Below are 26,999 nucleotides of genomic sequence, written 5' to 3'. Positions count from 1 at the left end.
TGCCAGGCCTGTGCTTTGTATTTCTTTCACTTGTTTCCTTTTGCCCTCTCCTGCCACGGTGTTGCTCCTGTGTTAGCCAAGACCTAGAGTACCAGGCATCTTCGTTGGAGACTCATTACAGCTTATTTCTATCTGCCTTTCTTTAAAGCCAGCTGAACATACCCAATGCTCTCCCTTTATGGTAAGACCGACCCTCCCAACCACGCTCTTAGCTTCTGTGACCCTCCTCTAACGTCCTCACTCTCACCCACCCTGATGCCCGGCATCTCTGGGAGCCCAGCCTCGCTCCCACTGCATGTAGCCGCCATGTCTGTCCTGCGCCTCGCCTGCCCGGTCACGTGTGAGCTGTGACGTGCTGTTGTGTAACGGTGTTCCTTTCCCTCCCTGAGCTTTCCTCTGGGTGATCATTCTCTGTGATCTTGACCATCTAATGAGCCACCAGGAGAGAAGTGGACCCAAGGGTCATTTCCTGTTAAACATTCTGAGGACTTCACGGGCTAAAGTCTCTAGCTTTAATCCAATGTGGGAAATTTGTAGTGGGCACCCATGAGCGCCATGGTCAGGGGCTCTTCAGAAAAGAGGAAGGACAGGGATGACCCAGGCGGGAGACAGAAAGTCAGGCGATGACTTCCACGAACCATCCAGTGTCTGTAACTACTGGCCTCCTATGTGCTCTGAGTTTAAGGCCACAGTAAAAGGTTGTAAGCTGGAATCTGTCACTGAGAGTGTGGCTGAATATCCAGGCATGAATTTTTCTAAATTCCTGAAGCTCGTTCAAATTAGGCTACACAGAAAAACAAACTCAGGGGTTTGATGGGAGCATTCCTGATATAGGACCGTGATCCGCTTTGCCTAAAGTGATAGATGCTGCCAGGTGTGACCTTGACGTCTCCTTGGAACAGGCTTCTCTAAAATCTGCCATCACACGTTTCAAAACGGAGTCAAGTGTGAGTTTTTAAAAGGACAAGTGAGTGGGTTGATTCCCTGAAAGTCAGCGGACGGAGCCAAGATTGGGTCAGCGAGTGGTGCTTCCTAACACAGCCCCTCCCAGGCTGGCTGAAAGGCTGCCCAGGAAAAGGCTGAACCCGGGCATCCTACCCTACTTACCAGAGGTGGCCCCTGGCATCTCCTGACTCCCTGCATTGTCATTTGGTTTTTTGGAGGACATTTCTGTGTCTCTGTAGAAATGTATTTATCCTCCTAGAGCATTAGGAAACTGCAGCTACTGGCGGTGGCGGGGGGTGGGGGGGGTGGGGAGCGAGTTTACAGGGTGGGGGATTTGAACCCAGCATGGAATTTAAACTGCACGATTGACTTTTCCTTTTTCAACTCGTCAAATCCAGATGCCCCTGTGGCACCAACTTCTCAAACTCTTGACACTCGCAGCTGAACTTCCCCACTTCAGCTTGTTCTTTCTTCTTTTTTCTCTTTTCCTGAACATGGTGGAACTGACAGCTGAGTTATAAAACCCTGAGCCTTCTCTGCCTACTCCTCTGTGGGAACACAACCTCCTTTTAAGGAAAGAAAATAGAATTTCAAGTAGATACATGGATGATAGAAATGCAGAGATTAAGGGCATCAAAGGCTTCAAAATGGGCAGGCAGTGTAGGGCCCCAGGGTAGGACCAGGGCTCTGGCTGGCTGTCCCTCCTGGGCTCCAGAGCAGCCTGTGGAGCAGCCCCCCAACCCAAGCCCACAGGTCACCCTGCCTGAGGGGAACAGGCCCCCTGTGCAGACCTGAGGCACTGGTTTAAAACTCAAAGAGATATTGTGACTCTCCCCCAGTCTGGGGAGTCCAGAGAGTAGGAGAGACCCGCCGGCATGGATTCTGCAGAGCCCTCCCAGGGCAGAACGAGGGTATGCGGGCAAGGCGCAACCGCCTCTGGAGCTTTCTGCCACCCTCGTGGGTTTCCCGTACGGAGCAAGAGTAAGATGGGTGACCTCAGGTACCACTGGCCATGTCCATGACAGTCAGCAGGCTACCAGGTTAGAACAAAGGGCCGCTGGGGGCCCTCAGGGGCACTCAGGATTTTCAGGGGGGCAAACAAGGTGTGGACGTTGTCAGGGACGATGGGCCTGAAATGCTTGAAAAGAAAGCAGAGAAGCAAGAAGTGGGGGGGGGGGGGGGGGCCTGCACAGATCCTCCCTGCCAGTGACCTGGAGACTCCTCCTCCCTTGAGGGTCGCATGGGACAGGAACAGTAACAGGAAGCCTGAAGGTCCGTTCTCTCCTGGTGCCAAAAGGGCTGGGTGAGCTGCACTAGCTCTGGGGAATGGGTGGAGGGCTCCCAGAGGGCTCTCAGCACCAGCTTTCTGGCCAGTGCAGGCTGGGGGAGGGTCGGGGGAGGTGGTCAGTCCGTGTTGTTCTCAGATCTGGAGGCAGAGGGTGACAGGACAGCCCTGGTCAGGCACCTGCCTCAGCCCCAAGCCCTCCGGGTCCCACACGTTGAGGAGGGCCCTTGGCCAGCAGACTCCAGCAGCCCTTGCACCAGGTTCCTGCCTCCGCTTGGCTTGGCCCGCATCCAGTTCTTCCTCGCCTTCTCCTTGTCCCTGGGCTCCAGGACTCCCCTGAGGAGATGATCTGCCCTAAGCAGAATCCTTCTGTCCTCCTACACCTGGACCTGGACCTATCTAGGGCTCACTTCGAGTGTGCCTCCCACCCCTTCTGGGATCTCCCACAGTCTAGAAAGGGTTGGGGCCTCCCAGAAGCCCCACAACAGAGGGGAGTAGCAGGGGAACAGCTTCAGCGTCTGAGGTGAGGCAAGGGCTTGCAAACAGACACTCTCCGTGGGCTAAGCAACACCCCTATCCCTACTGTCCCTGCAGCCACGTGGGAAGAGGTGGCACAACAAGACATCCGGAGTCCTGAGCTGCCAGAGCACCAGATCCCTGCCGCGGGTACCCCACTCCAGCCCTATTCTCTGTCAGCCCTCCCTGCCCACCAATGCCATCACCCCTCTGGCTGGGATGGAGGCCACGACCCCCCCAGCCACCTTGCTGAGTGCCACATCGCACTCGGGATGCACGTCACCCTGCCAGGCCCGACGTAGACTGTGGCTGCAATCTCAGCTCGCAGCCGAGGGTGGGTGCACCCAAGGCAGCTCGCTTTCGGCCTAGATTTCAAAGCATATGGAAGTTCCTTATGGAATCTTCGGTAGCTCCACCCAGGGGTTAAAAATCAGGAGTGAAGGGGAAAAGGGGAGACCTGATAAACAGGGTCATAGGCTCAGGGGCCTGGGTACAGCTTGGCTTGGCCAAAGTTGTCAGGCCTGGGTTGTCTACCTGGAAGAGGGGGCAGCTGGCCTCCTCATCCATGGCCCAGGGCAGAGAAGCTAGTGCAGCTAACTTTGCCCTGCCCTGCCCGACCTCCTCCCCAACCAAGGGCTGTGCTGCTCAGAGCAGGGCCCACCTCGTTCTTGCCTGCACCTCTCTTGTTGCTGTGTTAACTACCACCTCCTATTGCCGATGGATTCCAGAACGCAGAGGAGAACTCCCGCATCTCCATCACCTTCTTCCGCCTCTTCCGGGTCATGCGCCTGGTCAAACTGCTGAGCCGAGGGGAGGGCATCCGGACCTTGCTGTGGACCTTCATCAAGTCCTTCCAGGTAACCACCTAGCCCTCAGTGGGCTACAAGAAGAGCATCCTTGGCTCCCAGAGTGGGTGCTGCACCAGGGGCTGTACCCAGCTCCCCCGGAGCTCCCTGAACAGGAAGCAGTGCCACTAAGAGTCGAGGGCCAGCCTTACCTTGCTACTCAGCAGCTGTGTGACTGCAGTCTCCCTCTATGCCCTTGCTTTCCTCCTATCTATAATGAGAACCCAGGACTCTGTCTGTGTTTTTCAAAAGCATGCTCCTGGAGCCCCAGATTTCCCCCAAAGCCGGGGTAAAAGAGAGGCTGAAGTGGCTCTGTTTTCTTCTCTCATCCGTGCATTTTTCTGCAAGAATTTACTGCACAAAGAGGTTTTGTGGTGGAAAAAAATTGAAAAACATGGGCCCAGATGATCTGATAACCTCTGGGCCCCTCCCACTTTCAGCATGTTTAGGATCCAGCTGTCACCTTCCTCCCAATAGACATTTCTGTAATGTCTGCTGTCCACACCTGTTTGTAATCTCAGCCAAACTCTCTAGGACCCTGGTGTCACTCCAGGGAAGAGACATGGTCGCCTCCCAGGGGCCCAGGAGACATGGTCGCCTCCCAGGGGCCCAAGGAGACATGGTCGCCTCCCAGGGGCCCAGGCTTGCCTAACTATAGGATTAATTCTCTTTTCTCAGCCATTATTTTCCATCTGTGAAAACAGAATAATGATCGCCCCTGGCCATCTCTGAGGAGTGTTATGTGAGTTTGAAGTTAAAGAGAAGCAGACTCCATGAGGTCACTTGAGTTCCTTAAAGATGAGTGGCGTAGGGACCCCTGCATAAACGTCCATGCTCTTCCCTAGCCCGACGCTGAAGGCAGCTTCTCCTTGCCCACGGAAGCACCACTCTCGGGCTTCCCTACACTAAAGGATTCCTTTCACGTGCCCCACTCTAGCCAGTCTGGGCCCAGTTATAGGCACAGAGGAGGTCCCTGGTCCAAATATGCCCATAACTGAAGGTGCAGCCAGAGGCAGTGCTCTGCGGCCAGGTGCCTGCCTTGCTTTGGAATCCTCTCCCAAAGGCACAAACACCATTCCAGGCAGCCTCCAGCCCTGGGACTCATCGGCCCAGGCCCTTGACTGGCCCAGCCTGGTTGCACTCCTCATAGGCAGCCCTCTGCCCACCAGGCCTTTCTGAGGAGGTGCAGATGCCCTCCCTGCTAGCCCCACCTACCTCCCGGTAGGTGCCATACCCAGTTCCCCAGTCCCTGGGAATCTGAGGATTCTAGGGAGAGCAGGACTGGGGGCTGACCCTATCCGTGAGATCCCATGGCCATGAGGACTATAGAGGCCGCCAGCATATTTCCTCCCCACTCCCCCACCCACACACATACCTATTTCCTAGGAAAAGGCGACAGACCTTGGTAACTGTGAGGAGGGGCCTGAACGTGGAGCCCAGCTCCAACCAGATGGAAGCCCCGTCCGTGCGATCTCGCAGTGCCATCTAGTGGCGGGTGGACGCCTGGCAAGGCATTTCCTAGCCTTGAACGTGTGGCTGCCTGGATTCCAGAATAGGCCCTGAGCCCCAGAAGGCCTCTCCCCAGGAAAAGTGGCAGGGACTCTGGAAAATTAAGTTGTCTGCCAGGCAGATCATGCATGGAGTGAATAAAATATATGGGACCCGAATACGTGGGAGGCATCGCACTCAGCCTTTTGTAAGCCTTCTATCGTTTAAACACCACAGAACCCCTGAGAGGTCATTACTCTTCTCACTTTTCAGAAAAGGAAACTGAGGCTCAGAGAGGTTAAGTCATATGGCCAAGCTCTCATGATGAGAAAGTGACAGAAATCAGATTTGAGTCCATGATCTTTCTTCTACTTAAGTTCTCCTTAGTAATTATTTTTATTATGACTAGTGGGATATCATCGAGCTACGTAAAGGAAGGGTGTAACCTGCCTCCACCCACACCTCCCCAGGAAACCCTAGGGTGTATCCTTCACGGCTTTCTCCCTACTCAACAAAGGCCTATGTCTAGTTGGAGGACATTTGTTCATGCTTGATTGTTTTTACTAAAGCGGTATCCTACTATATGTATCTGTTACTCTGCAGCCTGCTTATCTCCGTGCACCACACTGCTTCTCAGGTGATTGAAACCAAGGGAAAATGAGAGGTCAGTGCCATGGTTCAGGCCTTTTCCTGGTGCCCAGATCTTCTGTGGGGGCTCTTGGAAGTGCCCCGCCCCAAAGCCAGGTCACAACACTCCCCGGGAAGGGATCTGGTCAGCCATCCCCCACTGGCCTCACATGGTCTCCTGTGCTTCCTTCCAGGCCCTGCCCTATGTGGCTCTTCTGATAGTGATGCTGTTCTTCATCTACGCAGTGATCGGGATGCAGGTAGGACAGCCGGCCCACTGCTCCTCGGCCTCTACTTCTCTTCCCGCCTTCCAGGCCCATGTTCCCAGACATCTCCCTCTTGCTCCTGATGCTCCCTCCCTCTGCTTCCACTTCTGAGGCCAAGAAGGTCAGAAGAATTAGAAAACCCCTTCAAACGGCATCCTGCATGTAGCAGGGTGAACGGCCATGTGCTGCCCTCACTTCTCTCCCCTTTGCCCTGGGCCTGGTCTCTGCTCTCTGTAGGGAAAACCACTCCCCGACTGACACCGAGGGCCTCAGGAGAGACAGGTCCTTCCAGAAAACAACACGAAGAGTGTGTCAAACAGACCCCTCCCCTTGCCCAGGTCTGACAGCCTGAGAACTAGCCCCCACCCAGCTCCGTTCTGGAGGGGCTAATGACAGAGAAGGGTGGAGGAGAAAGGGAAAGAAAGAAGGAGGAGGGAGAGGGAGGGAGAGAGGAGGGAAGGCGGGAGTCAGGCCGGCAAGCTCTCCCCATCAAACACGCAGCAGTTTCAAGGGCCTCCCCTCACAGGTGCCCACTGCACGTTCCCCTACCTCCAAGCCAGCGGCATTCTCCAGCCAGCCTCTCCTGGGGGCTCCCGAGAGCGCCAGAGCCCAGCACTCACACCAGCCAGGACTTTTCCTTAGTGGCTCCTAAAGGAAGATTCCCCTGTTTATTCTTTGCAGAAAGACCCCGGGTTCCTAGGCCAGAATCTTAGATAAAAAGAGCCACCCTGCCACCTCACCAAGGGCAACGGCTTCTAAGATAGGCATAGCTCTAACAGGCCACAAAAAATAAGGGGACCACTAATTTCAGGGATAGATTAAGCTTGCCCACATTTCAGATTGCGCCAAAATCCAAGAACTGAATTTAGAAGAGTAGACATCTGGGCTGAAATGGCAATGAAAAGGAGGCCAGAGGCTTGAGTTCTGAGGACCTAATGGTGACTATAATTGGTAACAGTGCTGTGTACTTGGAAGTGGCTGCCAGTAGATCTTAGGCATTCTCACCACACACACAAACACACACACACACACACACACACAGCTACTATGTTAACTGTGGGAGGTGATGGATGTGTTAATTACCTTGGTCTTGGTAATGATTCTACAAGCATTGTATATCAAATCACCACTACACTGTACACTTTAAATATATACAATTACGTTTGTTAATTATTTCTCAATAAAGTTTTTTTAAAGAGAAAAAATGTATATTCTCAAGAATTTGTAACCAAAAAGGACACCTGAGAGCACTCTGTGCCCAAACAGAAGCATGGGGCTGGTAGCAGTGTCCACCTGCTCTCAGCCCAGCTCCCCGCTGCCTGGCAGGACCTCTCTGGAGGACCCATGGGTATTTTTCTTCTTACATCTGTCCAGTGTGGTGGATGGAGATCAGAGGTTGGATGGGGCAGCAGGTTCCTGCCCCTATGAGGCCCTGTCGGGTCACACCAGGGGACTCAGTTCAGCTATTGGGCTGGCCTGACTCCCAGTCAGCCAAGACCTCTGAAGAGATGACTGAACAATGGGTGGGAACTAGGAATCTGTCTGCCCACACTTCGCTGAATCTACTTTTCTCTCCCCCTGCTTAGGTGTTTGGGAAAATTGCCCTGAATGACACCACAGAGATCAACCGGAACAACAACTTCCAGACCTTTCCCCAAGCTGTGCTGCTTCTCTTCAGGTGAGTCTCTGAGGACAGATGCTTACAAACACCTCCATGACGCAGCCCTGAGGTCTGGACATAGAATGCAAGGGAACCCTTCCAGGGGAGCAGGCAAGGAGGGAAAAGATGGTGGATCTCCCTCCCTGCACTAGAAAGCTGGCATTTCGGTGCTATTTGTAATACTTCCCACTGAGCGGCACACAGGTCACTGACAAACCTGCCAGTAGCCCCCCCAAAATGCTAGAGGATCACAAGTCAAACACCGACAGCACCCTGGTCTGGAAGCCAAACAGCTCAAAGCCAAGCCTGTGACACATTCGCTTTGGGTAAGACACCTAACTTCTCTGAGTCTCGGTTCCCTTGCAAACAAGTACAGCTGCCAATGTCAATGCCATGTGCTCTATTGGTTATTATGTCCTCATGAACTTAGTGTCCTCCTCATTAAGCCAGCCATGAGCCTTCACCCTTCCCAGAAGTCCATGGCCTCAGGCCTAGCTGGGGTCAAGAGTGTTTCTCAGCCTGCTTCTGACTGAGTGAGTCCATGTCGCAGCCTCCTTCTTCCTCCTCTGACTCCTAATGACCCCCTTGCTTTGTCCCCTTGGTCCTTCTCACTCTCCTGTTCCTCACAGGCTGGGCTGCTAGAGGAGACTATCTAGACCATCTAGACCGGGGCTGGTAGATGAGAACTATTTACCCCATCCCTGGACCAGATGATTTCTAAAATCCATTCCAGCTTATATACTCTACATGTTATGGCCCTGGGAGAGGCAGGGAGTTAGTGAACTCCCTGCCATTCCCGGGGTCCCTTTCCAGAAGATCCAGAAATCCATTCTCTCAGAGAGCCCCGCCTTCACCGAGTTCTACAGAATCCTTTCCCCACACCCAAGCCCAAGTGTCATTATTACTCAAAATGTATTAAATCAAAATGACAACGCTTTAAATATCAGTGAGACATTACCACCTCCCTCAGATGGTGGACTTTGAGAACACAAAGGCCGCTTTAATCCACAATCTAACAACAACACTTAAGCCTGTGCCATATTTAAATACCAGAGCTGAACCCAGATATAAGACTGAGCACATGGCTCCCTCTCCCCTCCTTTCCTAAATTTCTTAATGACAGCAGGTATTTCTTAAAAGAATAAACCCATAACAGTACTAAGAAAGAAGGTTTAAAAAAAAAAAAAAAAAAAACCATGGAAGAGTGCTATGAATGAACAAGGAATTTCTAAATGGAAGGAACCAGAAGGGATTCAACTGACAAAGGAACGAGATCTAAGGAAAACCTATCCCCAAGAATGTGTGGTCTATGGAAGAAGTGAGAGCAGTTCCAGGATTGGCAGGTAAAAGGCCCGGAAGAGACCTGGGGCCATGACAAGGCTGGCTCCTCAAAGGACCTGTGTTTGGAGAGCAGTTGCTTATGCTCACAAGCTGAAAGGAGCAGCACTTGCCATCACGCTCCCGGGTGTTGGGGTCTGAGAAGTAGAGCAGGTCCCCCCAAGGACCCCTATCCTCAAAGAGAGGCTACCTCCCCACCTCCCCTAGTGGCACATGTTCTGTTTCTTTCATGGTCCCCAGAGAGGCTCTGGAATGAGAACTTGATCTGCAGAGATGTGAACTGGTCCTCAATCACAAAGAACAGTCGATAATAAACCCAAAGTCTTTGGGGGGAAACGAATACCAATAAAGATAAATAATCCTCAGTTAGCAGATGAATGAGCACAAGAGGAGGAAAAAGAACATATAAAGCCATAAGATTTGAAAATAAATATAATTCATATCTTTAGAGAGGCTGCAGAGCATATTACATCTATTGAATTAAAAAACAGAAGACAGAGGAGAAGTCAATATTAAGTCATTATTAAGAAGAACAAATTAAAGAGACAACTCAGGAAAACATCCTTGTTGAAATATTCAGAAAATGGGCACAGCTAAAGTATGAAATAATGGGCTGAAGGATCAAATCTAGGGTTCTCTCAGTATACAGCCAAAAGAACCAGAAGATTAAAAATATAAATAAAATATATATAAATATACACTTATTTATATATAAGGACAAAAGACAAAAAGATTGAAAATATAAATAAAATACATATAAAATATATATAGAAGTTAATATAAATCAAAGTTATAATAAAAGTTAATATTTATCATTCTAATACAAGTTCAGGTACAAACAACAGAATGAATGGAAAGAATGAAATCAAGAGATGATCAAAGAAAATTTCAAATACAGATATGAGCCTTCAGGTTGAAATGGCTTACTAAGTGCCAAATAGGTTTGTCAAAAAGTCCCTTCATCAGACACTGTATAAAGAAGTTTTAGAATACCAAGAATAAAGAAAATACCCTAGAAGCATCCAAGAGAAAAAAGTGAGTTATTTTCAAAAAATACCAATTTTCCTTAGACTTCTCATTAACAAAAGTACATAATAGAAGACAAATAATGTATGCAATATTATGAAGAAAATATATATGTGTATCTTTTTATTTGACATAGAGAGAGAGAGCCCAAGTAGGGAGAGCATCAGGCAGAGGGAGAGAAGGAGAAGCAGACTCCCAGCTGAGCAAGAAGCCCAATGTGGGACTTGATCCCTGGACCCTGGGATCATGACCTAAGCCAAAGACAGCCGCTTAATTGACTAAGCCACCCAGGCACCCTAAGAAAATATATTTTGAATGGAGATGCCTGTAATACAGCCTAATTAGCATTCAAGTAACAAAGCAAAATTGATTCCAAAAGTGTAAGAGCTCAGAAAGCTTACTCCCTTACATAAACCTCTGAAACAACTATGCAAGGATACCCTTCTACAGAATGAAAAATTAATCTAAGATATTGAATGAAGAGAGTAATGGTATTAGTAAAGTAACCATAAAGTTTTTAGCTATGAGTTATGAGCAAAGAAATCATAACGCTCATATTAAATCTAAATAATTATTAAGGGAGGTATTATTTATTAAATAATTATTGCTAATTTTTAAGTGTAATAATTATTTTGTGGTTATGTAAAACATATTGTTTTATTATTTTCAGAATGCATATTGAAGTATTTAGGGTTGATACAATGATATTACATGAGGTGTGGGATTTGCTTCAAGATATCCCATCATGGCGATAAAGGATACAGAATGGGGAATATAGTCAGTGGTACTGTGATACTGTTATATGGTGACAGATGGTAGCTACAGTCATGGTGAGCTATGGAATCACTATGTTATACCCCTGAAACTAATGTAACATTGTGTGTCAATTCTCAATTTTTTTAAAAAAATTTATTTATTCATTTTAGAGAGAGAGAGGGAGAGAGAGTGTGTGCATGTACAGGGGGAGGGGCAGAGGGAGAAGGGGAGAAGCAGGTTCCCCACTGAGAAGGGAGCCCCATGCTGGGCCCACACTAAGCTCTGGCCCAGTCTCCATCCTGAGATCATGACCTGAGCTAAAATCAAAAGTCGGATGCTTAACAAACTGAGTCACCAGGCGCCCTTCCTCTTTCAGTATTTTTAAAAGGTGAGAATACAAAAGAATAAAATAAGATAATAAAATAAAATACTCCAACCAAAAAGGGTAAAGGGGGTTGTTGGGGAAGTAGATGAAACACACACAGCAAAATATTGATGTTTGTGAGGATTGGGTGATGGGTACATGGGGTTTCTTTGTATTTTCTACTTTTGTATATGGTTGAAAACTTTTGTAATAAATTTTTTAATAAAAAATAATAACTATTAAGGTAAAATTTCCAAAACCTTAATAGCAATTTGGAAGTGAAATCCTATGTTATCTCAACAAGGTAGGAAGAATGAGAAACATGAAAGTGTGCTGACATTCTTCTCTTGTTTATGGAAAAGAAACAGATATCGTTCAATCTATACACAGCCAGTGGAAAGTGTATAAATAGGTATATTAAATATTTGAAGGTAAACCATTAGAGAAACAGAAATGGAATATATATATTCCAAATCTCTAGATGGAAAAGAAAAAAAACGCACAAGGAAAGCCTTAACAATTCTGCAAAAGGAAAGAAAGATAAAAGAAGGAAGGTGGGGTGGGGAGAAAGGGAAGGGGAGAGGAAGGAAAAGAAAATTAGAAAATAAAACAAGATGGTAGGAATAAAAACAAAAATTAATCACTAAAAATTCAATTTCTCTATTAAAAGATAGATACTCTAATGTTGACTTCAAGAAGTCTAATTGCAGCCTGTTTATGATAGAGTAAAATAAAGGAATGGGAAAATAAAGGAATGGAAAAAGAATACCAGATAAAACTTCAAAAAAAAATAGGTGTAGTAATAACATCAGAAGAAATAAAATTCCGGGTGAAAAGCATTAAACAATACAAAGAGGGATATTTGTTACTGATAAAAGGTATAATCCACTAAGATTACAAAACAATCATAAAACTACATGGAAACATATCAAAGATACTAATGAATGATAAGGGGAAAATGAACACACACACACACAATGGGAGACATGTAAAAACATGACAGAACAAATAGAACAAAATAAAAGAAAGGGTAAAAAAAATCTAAAAATACAACTGATAAATTTAAGTAAATTTGTAATCAATAGATGACCCAAAAAAGTACTTTTTTTTTAAGAACTCAGAAACATTCATAAAAATTGGCCAAGATTTAAGTCACAAAGAAGAATTCAATAAATTCTAAAACATCTCTAACTTCAATACAACAAAAATTAGAAATTAACCATAAAATTGGTAGTTCCTCCAAAATCTACCCACTTAAATGTTTTGAGCCACTGTTCTTTTTTTTTTTTTAAAGATTTATTTATTTATTTATTCATTTGGCACAGAGAAAGAGAGATCACAAGTAGGCAGAGAGGCACGCAGAGGGAGCAGGGTAAAGCAGGCTCCCCGCTGAGCGGAGAGCCTGATGAGGGGCTCAATCCCAGGACCCTTTGTTTAATATAATTATCTGTTTTGTGTCTGTTGAGTTTGAGGGGCTTTATAGATCCTAGATATCAACCTTTTGTCTGTACTGTCATTTGCAAATATCTTCTCCCATTCCGTGGGTTGCCTCTTTGTTTTGTTGACTGTTTCCTTTGCTGAGCAGAAGCTTTTGATCTGGATGAAGTCCCAAAACTTCATTTTCGCTTTTGTTTCCTTTGCCTTTGGAGACATATCTTGAAAGAATTTGCTGTGGCTGGTATCGAAGAAGTTACTGCCTATGTTCTCCTCTAGGATTCTGATGGATTCCTGTCTCACGTTGAGGTCTTTTATCCATTTCATGTTTATCTCTGTGTACGGTGTAAGAGAATGGTCGAGTTTCATTCTTCTACATATAGCTATCCAGTTTTCCCAGCACCATTTATTGAAGAGACTGTCTCTTTTCCACTGTATATTTTCTCCTGTTTTGTTGAAGATTATTTGGCCATAGAGTTGAGGGTCCATATCTGGGCTCTCTACTCTGTTCCACTGGTCTATGTGTCTGTTTTTATGCCAGTACCGTGCTATCTTGGTGATCACAGCTTTGTAGTAAAGCTTGAAATCAGGTAACGTGATGCCACCAGTTTTATTTTTGTTTTTCAACTTTTCCTTAGCAATTCGAGGTCTCGTCTGATTCCATACAAATTTTAGGATTATTTGACCTGAGCTGAAGACTGAGGCTTAACCCACTGAGCCACACAGATGCCCCTTGGGTCACTGTTCTAAACTCACAGCTGAAGCTATATACTTCTTAGAAATTAAAGAGTTAGAGCAGTACATCTTAAATTTACAAAATGTGCCAATCAATACCAAAGAAAATTTCAGAGCTAAAACTTGTTTTATAAAATCTATAATAACTAAATTAATGAATGGAAAAAGAATAGCAAATAACCCCAAAGTATGAAAGAATACACTTATTAAAATAAAAGCAGACACTAATAAAATATAAAACAAAAATATTTATCAATAAACCCTAAAACTAAGTTCTTTGAAAAGACCAATAAATAGACAAACTCTTGTCAAAACCAATTTTTTAAGAAAGGCACATCAGGAATAAGAAAAGTAACACAATTATAGATATGGAAGAGATTTTTAGAATGATAAAATATTATGAACAAATTTATGCCAATATATGAGAAAATTTAAAAGTAGATCATTTTATGTAGGAAAATATAAATCACAAAATTATCTTAAAAAGAATTTTTTTAATTAACCAAATAGAAACTGAAAAGATAGTCAAGGTTTTGGTCCTCAGAAAGTTCCAAGATCCAGGGACACCCAGATAGCACAGTTGGTTAAATGTCTGACTCTTGGTTTTGGCTCAGGTTGTGATTCAGAGTCCTGAGACCCAGTCCCATGGGAGGCTCCTGGCTCAGTGGGGAGTCTGCTTCTTCCCTGCTTCCTCTGCCCCTCTCCCTACTCCCACCACTGACACTCAGAAGCACACTCTCTCTCTAAAATTAAATAAATCTTTTTTTTAATGGGCAAAAGACTTGAATAGATTTTGAATAGACATTTCTCTGAAGATACATGAATGAGCAAGGAGCACATGAAAAGATGCCTAACATCACTAACCACAGGGAAATGTAAATCAAAACCACAGTGAGCTACTACCTCATATTCATTAAGAAGGCTACTATCCAAAAACAAAACAAAACGAAATGGAAAACAAGTGTTGGCAAGGATGTGGAGCAATTGGAACCCTTATGCCCTGTTGCAGGATATAAAAAAGCATAATCATTGTAGAAAATCATATGATGGTTCCTCCAAAAATTAAAAATAAAATTATCATATGATCCATCAATTCCACTTCTGGGTATATATCCCAACCAAGAATAGAAGAGATATTTGTGCACCTATGTGGAAGCAACCCAACTGCCCATTGATAGGTAATAGATAAGCAGAATGTAGTATATATATATATATATATATATATATATATATATATACAATAAAATACTATTCAGCCTTGAAAAAGGAAGGAATTCTGCAATATGCTACCACAGGGTTGAAGCTCAAGGACAGTACTAAGTGAAATAAGCTAGTCACAAAAAGACAAATACTATGTGATTCCACGTATTTTAGGTACTTAGTCAAAATTGTAAACACAGAAAGTAGAATCGTGGTTGCCAGGGTCTGGAATGACGGTGGGGAGAAGAGAACAGGGACTTATTAGTTAATAGGCACAGAGTTTCAGTTTTACAAGATGAAAAAATTATGGGGCTGGATGGTGGTAATGGCTACACAACAAGGTGAATGTATTTAATACCAGTAAATGAAACACTTAAAAATGGTTAAGATGGTTAATTCTTTGTTATGTGTATTTTACTACAATAAAAAAAAATAAAACCTCTTTTCAAAATTAATTGCCCAAGTAAACTATACAAGAGAAACTGCAAAGCTAAGAGAATTCAGCAAATCTTTTACAGATAAATATAACTTCTTAAATGTACTGCTTATAATAACATCTTATTTATTTATTTCAAATAAGATACCTAGAAATAATCTAACAAAAGATATACATGGGGAACTATAAAAATTTCTTAAAAGACATTAAACAAATGGAAAGATATGCCATGTTGATGGCTGGGACACTTAATGTTACCAAAATATCAAAGTCTCCAAGTTAATCTATACAATTCCAATAAGACTCTCAGTGGGATTATTCACGGAACTTGATGAGCTGATTCTAACGTGTCTGTGTAAGAAAAAAGGAAAAATGAATAGCCAAGGCAATTTTGAAGAACAACAAGCTGGAAGGACTCACTGTTTATAAGAGAGCAAGACTTAATACAAAGCTTCGTGATTAGGACTGTGTGATCCTTTTGTACCTACAGAGACAAATAAACCTACAGAATAGAATGAAAAGGCAACACAAGACCCACACACATCTATGGAAATATAATTTATGTCAGAAAGGATATTTCAAATCAGTAGGTAAAGATGAACTTGCTCAATAAATTGTACTAAGAAAATTGGTTATCTACACAGGAAAAGATAAAGCATATTTCTACCTTATATCAAGCACAAAAATACATTCCAGATTAATGCATTATTACAGAAAACAAAATTTAAGGATTTTTAGAATATATAGGAGAATATATTTATGACCTAGAATAAGGAAAGATTTCTTCAAACAAGATGGCAAAAAAACAGTGAAATTGGGGCACCTGGGTGGCTCAGTGGTTAAGCCGCTGCCTTCGGCTCAGGTCATGATCTCAGGGTCCTGGGATCGAGTCCCGCATCGGGCTCTCTGCTCGGCAGGGAGCCTGCTTCCTCCTCTCTCTCTCTGCCTGCCTCTCTGCCTACTTGTGATTTCTCTCTGTCAAATAAATAAATAAAATCTTTAAAAAAAAAAAAAAAAAAAAAAAAAAAAAAAAAAAAAAAAAAAAAAAAAAACAGTGAAATTTAAATTTTAGATTCATCAGGGGTTCCTGGATGGCTCAGTCAGTGGGTTAAATGTCCAACTCTTGATTTCAGCTCAGGTCATGATTTCAGGGTCATGGGATCAAGCCTCCTGTTGGGCTCTGCATATGGTGGGGAGTCTGCTTGAGATCCTCTCCCTCTCCCTTTGCCCCTCCCCAAGCTAATTCTCTCTATTTCTTGCTCTCAAATAAATAAATAAATCTTTAAAAAAGTAAAATAAACTTCAGATTCATTAAAATAAATAGGCTTCACCATAAATAAGGCTGTAGACAAGCCACAGACGGAAAGAAGGTACTTGTTATGCATGTAAATGACAAATGATAATAGAAAGAATATATTTTTTTAAAAAGACGACAAATGAACCAGAAGGCAACCCGAGAGACAGACTAAAATATGAACATTGCAGTTCAACAGAAGGTGAAATAAAAGTTCTTAACCCACTAACCATTTAAACACAAATTAAGACAGCAATGAAATATCATTTCACACCCATCATATGAGCAACATTTTTAAAAATTCACTAATATAAAGAGTTGACAAGTCTAAACCCATAGAATCAGAGTGTAGAAAAGGAATTGCCAGAAGCTGGATGGGGTGGAGATAGGAAGAAGTTAGTAAAAGGGTACACACTTTGATCTACCAGATAAAGAAGGTCTGAAGATCTATGGTGATGAAAGTTGATAACACTCTATTACATACTTGAAATTTGCTAAAATCTGAAATGTGCTCATCAAAGAAAATAAATATGTGAAGTGATGAGTGTGTTAATTAACTAGGTGGGAGGAATCCTTGCACAATGTAGAGTTGGATCAAATCATCATGATGGACACTTGAAATATCTTACAATTTTATTTGTCAGTTATACCTCAATAAAACAAACAAAAAAAAGTCAACAGGTCTGCAGAGCAATGGCATTTGTCCCACACTGATGACAAGAGCATAATTCTTGGAGAAGCAGCAATAACTAGTGAAAACGAAGACATACCTACTTCACCTGGAAATTCCACTTTCTAAGCAGATATCAAGGCATGGACCTGCATGCTCATTGCAGGGTTCTTTGTAATAGCAAAAAAGGAAAGAAAAGGGAAAGCTTTAACAGGACAGCAGGTTTTTTAAAATGGTATATACAGGGCACCTGGATAGCTCAGTCAGTTAAGCATCTGCTTCTGGCTCAGGTTGTGATCCTGGGGTCCTGGGATCGAGTCCCACATTAGGCTCCTGCTCAGAGAGGTGTCTGCTTCTCCCTCTGCCTCTGCTCATGCTCTTGCTCTTGCTCTCTCTCAAATAAATAAATAAAATCTTTTTTAAAAATTGGTATATACATAGAATATACTGCTATATGGCAGTTAAGATGAGTAAATGAGAGCCGAATGGATAAATCTCCAAAACTTAATATGAGTGGCAAAAAGAGGAACTTTTCAGAAAAGGTGGTTTGTTCCCATCTATGGAAAGCTTTAAAACATTCAAAACAATGCCATGTATCTTCATATTTAGTGAACATTAGTCAGAGCATTCAGGGAATGATAAACACCAAATTCAATTTAGTAGTTCCCTCTGGGGGAGGAGGATTGGGCAAGGGATGAAGAAAAGATCCAGAGATATGAGATGGGCCCCACGGGTGGTGGACTCTCTCACCGCTCTCCCCTAGGTGTGCCACAGGGGAGGCATGGCAGGATATCATGCTGGCCTGCATGCCAGGAAAGAAGTGTGCCCCCGAGTCGGAGCCCGGCAACAGCACAGAAGGTGAAACTCCCTGTGGCAGCAGCTTCGCGGTCTTCTACTTCATCAGCTTCTACATGCTCTGTGCCTTCCTGGTAAGCAGAGGTGGGACTAAACAGCCACAGATCATTCATGTGCAGTTCAAGGCAGCCCAGGCCCGCTATCTATCCCTGCAGCTTGCAGTCAGAGGAACCAGCTTGGAAAGACTCAGTTAGTAGCAGTGTCCAACCACTAGAAAAGGGCACAAAGCCCTGGGCCAGAGTGAGCCCAACCAGCACCTTTCTTATCTCTTATTGGCTCTTGTCATGGTGGCAGTGTCCCAGGGGACAGAAGGGATATTGGGGGTGGGGGGGGGCTAGAGGCAACCGATATGTTTTGGATACTTTGATGAGGAGTGTGAAAGAAAGGTGGTGGAGAAAGCTGCCCTCTGTCCTTGGCAACCCTACCCAAAGTTTGGTATGAGGGAAACTCTACAGCCCTCATGTGGGATTCATCCCACACCATTCCGAGGAGACCCGTGTCAGGTTCATAGCCAAGAGACAAATATCCAGGGGCTGATATTTTAAATGGTAAATAGAGCTGGTCTTCAGAAATGTAGGCTTCTGCCATGCATGGCACTAACTGGCAAAGTGTATTTAAGTGGCAAGAAACGCTTCATATCTCTGTTCTCTGCAGATCATCAACCTCTTTGTAGCTGTCATCATGGACAACTTTGACTACCTGACAAGGGACTGGTCAATTCTTGGTCCCCATCATCTGGATGAATTTAAAAGAATCTGGGCAGAGTATGATCCTGAAGCCAAGTAAGTTCCCAGAGGGAAATACTGATTCCCAAAGCCCAGAGGACACAGTGTGACCATACCCACAGAAGAGGTTCAACACAGGTTAGCGTTGGGTAGATTGATTAGAAACACTGAATTGTGCCAGAACCCAGGGTCAAGGGTCAAGGGCCAGCAATAGTAGGCCAAGCATCTTTGACTAAGTCAAAAACATATCTATTTTCAGTTGAATAGAAGGATGGGAGATCCTTGTGTCAAGAGTAACTAGTAAGTATTCAAGTTAAAATGTTTAGAGTCAAGTAGATCTCAACTCTATTCCTGCCTTGGGTACAAGGATACCCTCATTGGTCAATTACATTTGGTTGAACTTAATAAATGCCTTTTGGACATATTTAGATTGCCACAGCAAGTATATGTGAGAATCTCATTGCGCTACCTGAAGTTCCTCCCACATTCAACATAGAACTGGTGGAAAATTGCTCATTAAAATCTAAACATGTATATATTGGTTTTAGAGTTTTGCCATGCAATTCTGCAATGCTGCACTGAGATTAACCAATAGGGCAACAGCTGTGGAGAGTCTAATACGTGAGTCTTGGGCTACAGGCTGAAACCATGACCCTCTGACTGATCTTTCCTTCTGCCTTTCCTCTTTTTAGGGGTCGGATCAAACACCTGGATGTGGTGACCCTGCTCAGGCGGATTCAGCCCCCACTGGGTTTTGGGAAGCTATGCCCTCACCGCGTGGCTTGCAAAGTAAGAGATAATCTGGTTTCACAGGAGAAAAAGAAAATATGGGAGGGAAGAAGCCTATTTGTCTCGTGACCTTGATTAGGCCACTGATACTTTAAGAAAGTGAAGATAATATTTTATGTGCTAAAGAAATAGGCCTGAGCCAGATTATATTTTAAGGTTCCTTCCAACAATAAACCCTCAGATTCTATAAAAGAAAACTGAAGTGAATGCCTCATGATCCAACAAGCCACATGCCCAGTCCCATCAGGTTTTACCACCTAGTCATCCTGGAAGACTTTCAGCCAAGGATGAATAGATTAAGGGTTCTCCTCCTGGGATCAGAGGGCTATTAAAGGGTCCATGCATCAGCGTCAGGGACCTGTAAAGCCCTAAAATTGTGTACAAAATCACTGAAACACTCACAAATTGTACCAAAGAGAGGATCCATCTTGTTCATCAGATTTCTAAGTGAGTCTTTAGACCCAACTCTTGCTCATGTGACCCTCACATGACCTTGAGAGTGAACACTCCATAAATTGTGTGCTCAGGTACCTCTCTTACCTCACTGTAATCTCAACCAGGTAGCCGTTGCTGAAGAGTACTGTTTCTAATCTATCCTCTCTTCTTTTAATTCCCACTTCCACCATTCCATACTCCCTGTTGGAATAACAATGAGCTGAAAGGGGTTGGGGGAAGTGAGGTCAGAGAGCTGTATAGAAGAAGCACAAATAGAAAACCTCAACTCCAGATAATCCATTCATGGGAAATAGAGAATTGGATTGTGCTCCATTTTGCTCAGTTTTTTCTCACCTATATCTCCATTTTGTTCCCAAAAAAATTTTAGAAGATTTCCAAGGTTATATAAGATATGAGGAGGGGAAAAAAGCACAAGTTAAATGTAAAGTCAAAGCCCAATGGACAAAATAGCAGGGACAAGTGTGGCCTGCATGAGGTGATAGTGCATCCATCACAGCCTCCAAAGGGGCCTGAACAGGCTACCAATGTGTTCAGCTTCCCAGTGACTGCTCCACAATTCACACTGTCCATGAAAGTCAAGAAGACCCATCACTCAGGAAAATTATAACTCTTCTTGGCACTATGATTAATAAGAGGACACCATGTGATCTAACAAATAACATCTTTGACCATATCTTGAGAGCAAATGCCAGAATAAGTTTCATGGTCCTCTTTCTCATAATTACTCTGCTGTGTGCTGAGTCCCCACACCAGGGCACAATGCAGCAACAGCAATTTGGGCCTGTGAGAAAGGAGAGAAAAGGGCAATTCACCCAGTCAACAAGCTTTTGACCCAGCCTGATGCAGAGGTATGTTTTTTTAATATACAGAAAAGAGGATACACTGTGCCTCCTGCAATTCAAACCTGCCATTATTGTCTCTCTTAGCAAGGCTCTGGATGAATGCTGGCTGGCAGGTGGGCTCCTGGCAAGTGTCTGGCATGCCAGTAGAGAGTGTATCCATATGCCTGAGTAGACCTTTGAGCTGAGGAGGGTGTTGGGTGGGCTTAACATGTCTTTGTGGGAGCAAGGGTCTAATAAGGAAAAATTCCATTCCTGCCTCACTGGGTACAGAAGGGTGAGAGTACTTATGGGAGAGCTGAAATTCTCCCCAGAAGAGGTTTTGAATACATTTTAGTGACCCATGCCTCCAACCCCTACCTGCTGCTGACACTTGCACACAAGTTTGAAGGCTCCCTCCCAGCACTCTCCTGCCATGGTGGTTCTGTAGATCGTTTGAGAACTGTTTGCTATAATCACCAACTTTGCCTCCTCTTAACCTCCAGCGCCTGGTCTCCATGAACATGCCTCTGAACAGTGATGGGACAGTCATGTTCAATGCTACCCTGTTTGCCCTGGTCCGGACAGCCCTGCGGATTAAAACAGAAGGTAAGGGTCATCTGAGGGCTACTGGGAGAACCATTTAGAAGATCTAGCAGACTAACCCAACAGCTGGCAAAATGCTCCCAAGATCTTCCCATTCTGGGTAGTATCAGAGCACAGGTTCAGTGGTAACCTTCACATCCAGGGATGTTGAAGAGGCCTGGCCTACTCTTGTTTCCTTTGCTCCTTGAATGGTTTTTTCGTCTCTAGCATATTTACTTTGAATTCTAGCACTCCATTAATTTCTAGAAATTATTTTGGATGATATCTTGAAGTCATCGTTTATAGTTCAAAAAGCATAAGGTGAATGTTCCCTAAAGCAGGGCTAAACCCTATCAAAATGGAATGTTACTGACTGTGTCGATCTCTCAAATGCTTAATTTCTTTTTAAATTAGAACTGTCAAAAGGGGGTCGTATTGGCAAATGGTGACTATGGTCAAAGTCATCACATACAATTGTACAAGCTGTGCCTGGATCAAGGTGTTCAGCCAGCCAACAGGTGTGGTTTAAGATCTCACCTGTGCTCTACTGGTTGGGCCATGCTCCCTCGGGTCCATGTTCACCTGAAGGGATACCTTCTGGTTTGTACAAATTTACAAACTGCTAGCAGCAGCCCTGGCTGAGATAATCTACTGTCTTTATAGATGATGAGTATTTCTGAACCACTATGTGGGAAAAGCTACATAGAATGTACCTCGAAAGATGTGACTGCTCACAAACAGCTTCTAGCTTATTATAGTGTTTTATAGAATGTGATCAAAAGACCACCTGCCTCAGATTCAGCCATTGAAGCTTGTTTAAAATGTGATAAGTCATTTATTCTCTCTCTACTTCAGCTCCTTCATTGGTAAAATAAGAAAGATAATGATGTGTAGAAATTCAGTTCAGTGAATAATCCAGCAGAGAAGTGCCTTTCTCACTTAAATCCTTCCAGAAAATAATAGAAACATCTAAAATGAAGGGAAACAAGAACGAGGCTAGCAAGACATATGTTAAAATAATGAACTAATCTTTAAAAAATTAAAAATGGTTCAAGTTATGCTGCCAAACTAAAGAGAAACAAAGGCTGAGGAAGGCAGTCCAAAATGTTGGCATAAGAAGACCCTGAACTCACCTCCTCCCAAGGCTACACCAAATCTACACCCACATATGGAGTGATTCTTCTGGGAAAACTGAGTGCTGATTGAACAACTTCTACACAACAAAGGTTAGAGGGACCACACAGAAAATGACAGGAAAGATTAAGATATGGTAACTATGGGAAACCCTTTTCCAACAAAGCAATGTGACAACCTGCAGTGAGGAAGAATAACACTGAGAGCACTATACCCAAATTCACCCAACCTGGGACACAGGAAGAACAGTGGCTTAAAGGGCAACAACACTATAAGTGAAGGAAATCCATTTATATCCACTAAATGGCAGAGGAAGGGGAACTACTGGAGTTCTCTTCAAGTTGGAGGTACCAACAAGCACCATTGTTTACATTCCCCTCCACCTTGATAGTGCAAATGGGAGCAGGATCCAGGTGCTCTAGTTGGCCTGCTAGGGTTACTCCAATGAGCCTTAACCTACACCAGCTCTCCCCAAGATAACCCTCCACCCATCCCTGCCCCACCCTGCCAAGGTGACCTCCAGTTTCAGTGTATTCCCAGATACCTCAGCCAGTGCCTGCTTAGGCTCAAGCCATTCCATCAGGGTCATCCAGGCATAGTGCACCCCTGGACTCCCCCAGGACATATTGGCTTCAGGTCCAGCCAGCCAGCCAAAGCTTCCAGGCATATGTAATGTACACATGGAATGTACACAATGTACACAAGACTACACCTTAAGATAGGGAGTGGTGGCTATTCCACCTAATATGTAGAGACTAACACTGAAAATCAAACAAAATAAGGAGACAGGAGAATATCTTCTAAATGAAAGAACAAGATAAAGCCCCAGGAGGAAAAAATTCTGATGAAATGGTGACAGGTTATTTGCCAGACAAAGTAGAGTTCAAGGTAATGGTCATAAAGGTGTTCACCAGACAAACCATAAGTGACTCTTAATCTCACAAAACAAACTGAGGGTTCCTGGGGGAAGGGGGGTTGGGAGAAGGGGGGTGGGGTTATGGACATTGGGGAGGGTATGTGCTATGGTGAGTGCTGTGAAGTGTATAAACCTGGTGATTCACAGACCAGTACCCCTGGGGATAAAAATATGTTTATAAAAAATTTAAAAATTTAAAAAATAATAATAATAATAAAAAGTGTTCACCAAAGTCAAGAGAAGAATGGAGGAACACAGTGAAAAGTTCAACAAAGAGTTAGAAAATATAAGAAAGTACCAGAGAGCTGAAGAACACAATAATTGAATTGAAAAATATGCTAGGAATCAACAGCAGATTAGATGATACAGAAGAATGGCTTAGCAATCTGGAAGACAACAGTGGAAATCACCCAGTCGGAACAGCAAAACAAAAAAAGAATTTTTAAAAATGAGAATAGTTTTAACTTCCTTAATTTGGGGAAGGAAACAGGCATTCAAGTCCAGGAGTCACAGAGAAACCCCCTCAAAATCGACAAAAATAGGTCAACACCTCAAGATATAATAGCTTGCAAATTTCAGAGATAAAGAAAAAATCCTGAAAGCAGCCCAGGACAAAATGGTCTTAACCTACAAGAGTAGAAACATAAGGCCAGCAGCAGACCTGTCGACAGAGACCTGGCAGGCCAGAAAAGGCTGGCATGATATATTCATTGTGCTAAATGGGAAAATACACAACAAAGAATAGCTGTTATTCAGAATAGAGGAGAGATAAAGGCTGACATTCAGAATAGAAGGAGAGATGAAGAATGTCCAGGACAAACAAAAGCTAAAGGAATTTGTGAACACTAAACCAGCCCTGCAGGAACTATTAAAGGGGATCCTTTGAATGAAGAGAGAGCCCAAACTAACAAACACCAGAGAGGAACATAGACAATCTACAAAAACAGTGACTTTACAGGTGATACAACGGCATTAAATTCAGATCTTCCAATATTTACTCTGAATGTAAATGGACTAGGTGCTCCAATCAAAAAACATAGGGTGTCAGATTGGATTAAAAAAAAAAAAAAGACCCATTGATATGCTGTCTACAGGAAATTCATTCTAGACCGAAAGACACCTCCAGATTGAAAGTGAGAGGGTAGAGGACCATTTATCATGCTAATGGACATCTAAAGAAAGCTGGAGTAGCAATCCTTATATCATACAAATTAGATTTTAAACCAAGACTGTAATAAGAGATGAAGAAGGACACTCTATCATAATAAAAGGGTCTATCCAACAAAAAGACCTAACAATTGTAAATATTTATGCCCTTAACTTGGGAACAGCCAATTATATAAACCAATTAATGACAAAATTAAGGAAATACATTGATAATAATACAGTAATAATAGGGGACTTAACACCCCACTCACAACAATAGACAGATCATCTAAGCAGAAGATCAACAAAGAAACAAGGGCTTTGAATGACACACTGGAACAGATGGACTTCACAGATACATACAAAGCATTCCATCTTAAAGCAACAGAATACACATTCTTCTCAAGTTCACATGGGATAGTCTCCAGATGAGATCACATAATGGGTCACAAATCAGATCCCATGTGGTATAAAAAGACTGAGATTATACCATTCATATTTTCATACCACAATGCTTTAAAACTTGAACTCAACCACAAGAAAAAATTTGGAAGGAACACAAATACATGGAGGCTAAAGAGCATCCTACTAAAGAATGAATGGGCCAATCAGGAATTTAAAGAAGTTTTTTAAAAAATACATGGAGGCAAATAAGAGTGAAAACATGACAGTTTAGAACCTTTGGGATGCAACAAAGGTAGTCCTAAGATGGAAGTATATAGCAATACAGGCCTTTCTCAAGAAACAAGAAAACTCTCAAATACACAACCTAACTTTACACCTAAAGGAATTGGGAAAAGAACAGCAAATAAAGCCTAAATCCAGCAGGAGAAGAGAAATAATAAACAGTAGGGCAGAAATCAATAATATAGAAATTTAAAAAAAAAAAAAAACAGTTGAGCAGAACAATGAAACTAGGAGCTGGTTCTCTGAAAGATTTAATAAGATTGATAAACCCCTAGCCAGATGTATCAAAAAAGAAAAGAAGAAGGACCCAAATAAATGAAATCATGAATGAACAAGGACAGATCACAACCAACACTGAAGAAATACAAACAACTATAAGAGAATATTATGAGCAATTATATGCTAACAAATTAGGCAATCTGGAAGAAAAGGATGCATTCCTTGAAAAATATAAATTACTGAAACTGAAACAGGAAGAATGAGAAACCTGAACAGGCCCATAACCAGCAAAGAAATTGAATCAGTAATTAAAAATCTAATAAAAAAGAGTCCAGAGTCAGATGGCCTCCCAGCAGAATTCCAACAAACATTTAAAGAATTAATACCTATTCTTTTGAAGCCATTTTTAAAAAAAAATAGATATGGAAAGAAAACTTCCAAACTTATTCTATGAGGCCAGCATTATCTTGATCCCCAAACCAGGCAAATACCCCATCAAAAGGGAGAACTACAGACCAATATCCCTGATGAAAATGGATGCAAAACTTCTCACCAAGATATTAGCTAATAGGATCCAACAGTATATCAAAGGGATTATTCACCATGACCAAGAGGGATTTGTTCCTGGGCCACAGGGTAGTTCAACATTCATAAATCAATGTGATACACCATGTTAATAAAAGAAAGAACAGAACCATATGATTCTCTTAATCAATGCCAAAAAAGCATTTGACAAAACACAGCATCCTTTCTTGATAATTTAAAAAAAAAAAAAAAAAAAAACCTGTCTGCCATTTAGGGTTAGAGGGAACATACCTCAATATCACAAAAGCCATATACAAAAAACCCACAGCAAATATCATCTCAATGGGGAAAAACTTAATGCTTTCCCCCTAAAGTTAGAACACAACAGGAATGTTCACTCTCACCACTGCTGTTCCACATGGTACTGGAATCAGCCCTCAGCTGATCAGACAACAAAAAGCAATCAGACAAAAAAAAGAAATAAAGGGCATCCAAGTCAGCAAAAGACATCAAACTTTCACTCTTTGCAGATGACATGATACTCGACTTAGAAAACCCAAAAACTCAACCCAAAAATTATTAGAACTGATACAGGAATTCAACAAAGTGGCAGAATATGAAGTCAATGCACAGAAATCAGTTGCATTTCTATACACTAACAATGAAGCAAAAGAAAGAGAAATGGAGGACTCAGTCCCATTTACAATTGCACTAAAAACCATAAGATACCTAGGAGTAAACCTAAGCAAAGAGGTAAAGGATTGGTACTCTGAAGACTACACAGCACTTGTGAAAGAAATTGAGGAAGACACAAAGAAACGAAAAATCATCCCATGCTCATGGATTAGAAGAATAAATATTGTTAAAATGTCTATATGACCCAAAACAATCCACACATTCAATGCAATCCTTATCAAAATACCATCAGCATTTTTCATAGAACTGGAACAAACAATCTTAAATTTTGTGTGGAACCAAAAGAGACCCTGAATAGCCAAAGGAATTTGAAAAGGAAAACCAGGGACGCCTGGGTGGCTCAGTTGGTTAAGCAGCTGCCTTCGGCTCAGGTCATGATCCCAGCATCCTGGGATCGAGTCCCACATCCGGCTCCTTGCTCCGCAGGGAGCCTGCTTCTCCCTCTGACTCTGCCTTCCACTCTGTCTGCCTGTGCTTGCTCTCGCTCACTCTCTCTCTGACAAATAAATAAATAAAATCTTAAAAAAAAAAAAAAAAAAAAGAAAAAGAAAAGGAAAACCAAA

At 43.1% G+C, this 26,999-nt stretch overlaps 1 protein-coding gene across 42 annotated transcripts in view; it reads left to right on the top strand.

The window, feature by feature from the left end:
• Positions 1-26,999, top strand: part of CACNA1C (calcium voltage-gated channel subunit alpha1 C) — a 744,856-nt gene that overhangs the window by 679,853 nt on the left and 38,004 nt on the right. For 27 of the 42 annotated variants that reach the window (XM_059184363.1, XM_059184357.1, XM_059184355.1 and 24 more), the window contains 8 exons: positions 149-181; positions 3,475-3,603; positions 5,901-5,966; positions 7,559-7,650; positions 17,649-17,814; positions 18,395-18,522; positions 19,158-19,254; positions 21,035-21,137. In XM_059184363.1, the coding sequence (XP_059040346.1) occupies positions 149-181; positions 3,475-3,603; positions 5,901-5,966; positions 7,559-7,650; positions 17,649-17,814; positions 18,395-18,522; positions 19,158-19,254; positions 21,035-21,137 (814 nt within the window). The remainder of the gene's footprint in view (positions 1-148; positions 182-3,474; positions 3,604-5,900; positions 5,967-7,558; positions 7,651-17,648; positions 17,815-18,394; positions 18,523-19,157; positions 19,255-21,034; positions 21,138-26,999) is intronic. The other 15 variants (XM_059184367.1, XM_059184359.1, XM_059184358.1 and 12 more) reach the window with 1 other exon arrangement.

The sequence above is a fragment of the Mustela lutreola genome, chromosome 8 (genome assembly GCF_030435805.1).
Source record: "Mustela lutreola isolate mMusLut2 chromosome 8, mMusLut2.pri, whole genome shotgun sequence".
Lineage (NCBI taxonomy): Eukaryota > Metazoa > Chordata > Mammalia > Carnivora > Mustelidae > Mustela > Mustela lutreola.
The sequence above is the reverse complement of the archived record's forward strand: the minus strand, read 5'-3'. Positions and strand labels throughout refer to the sequence as shown.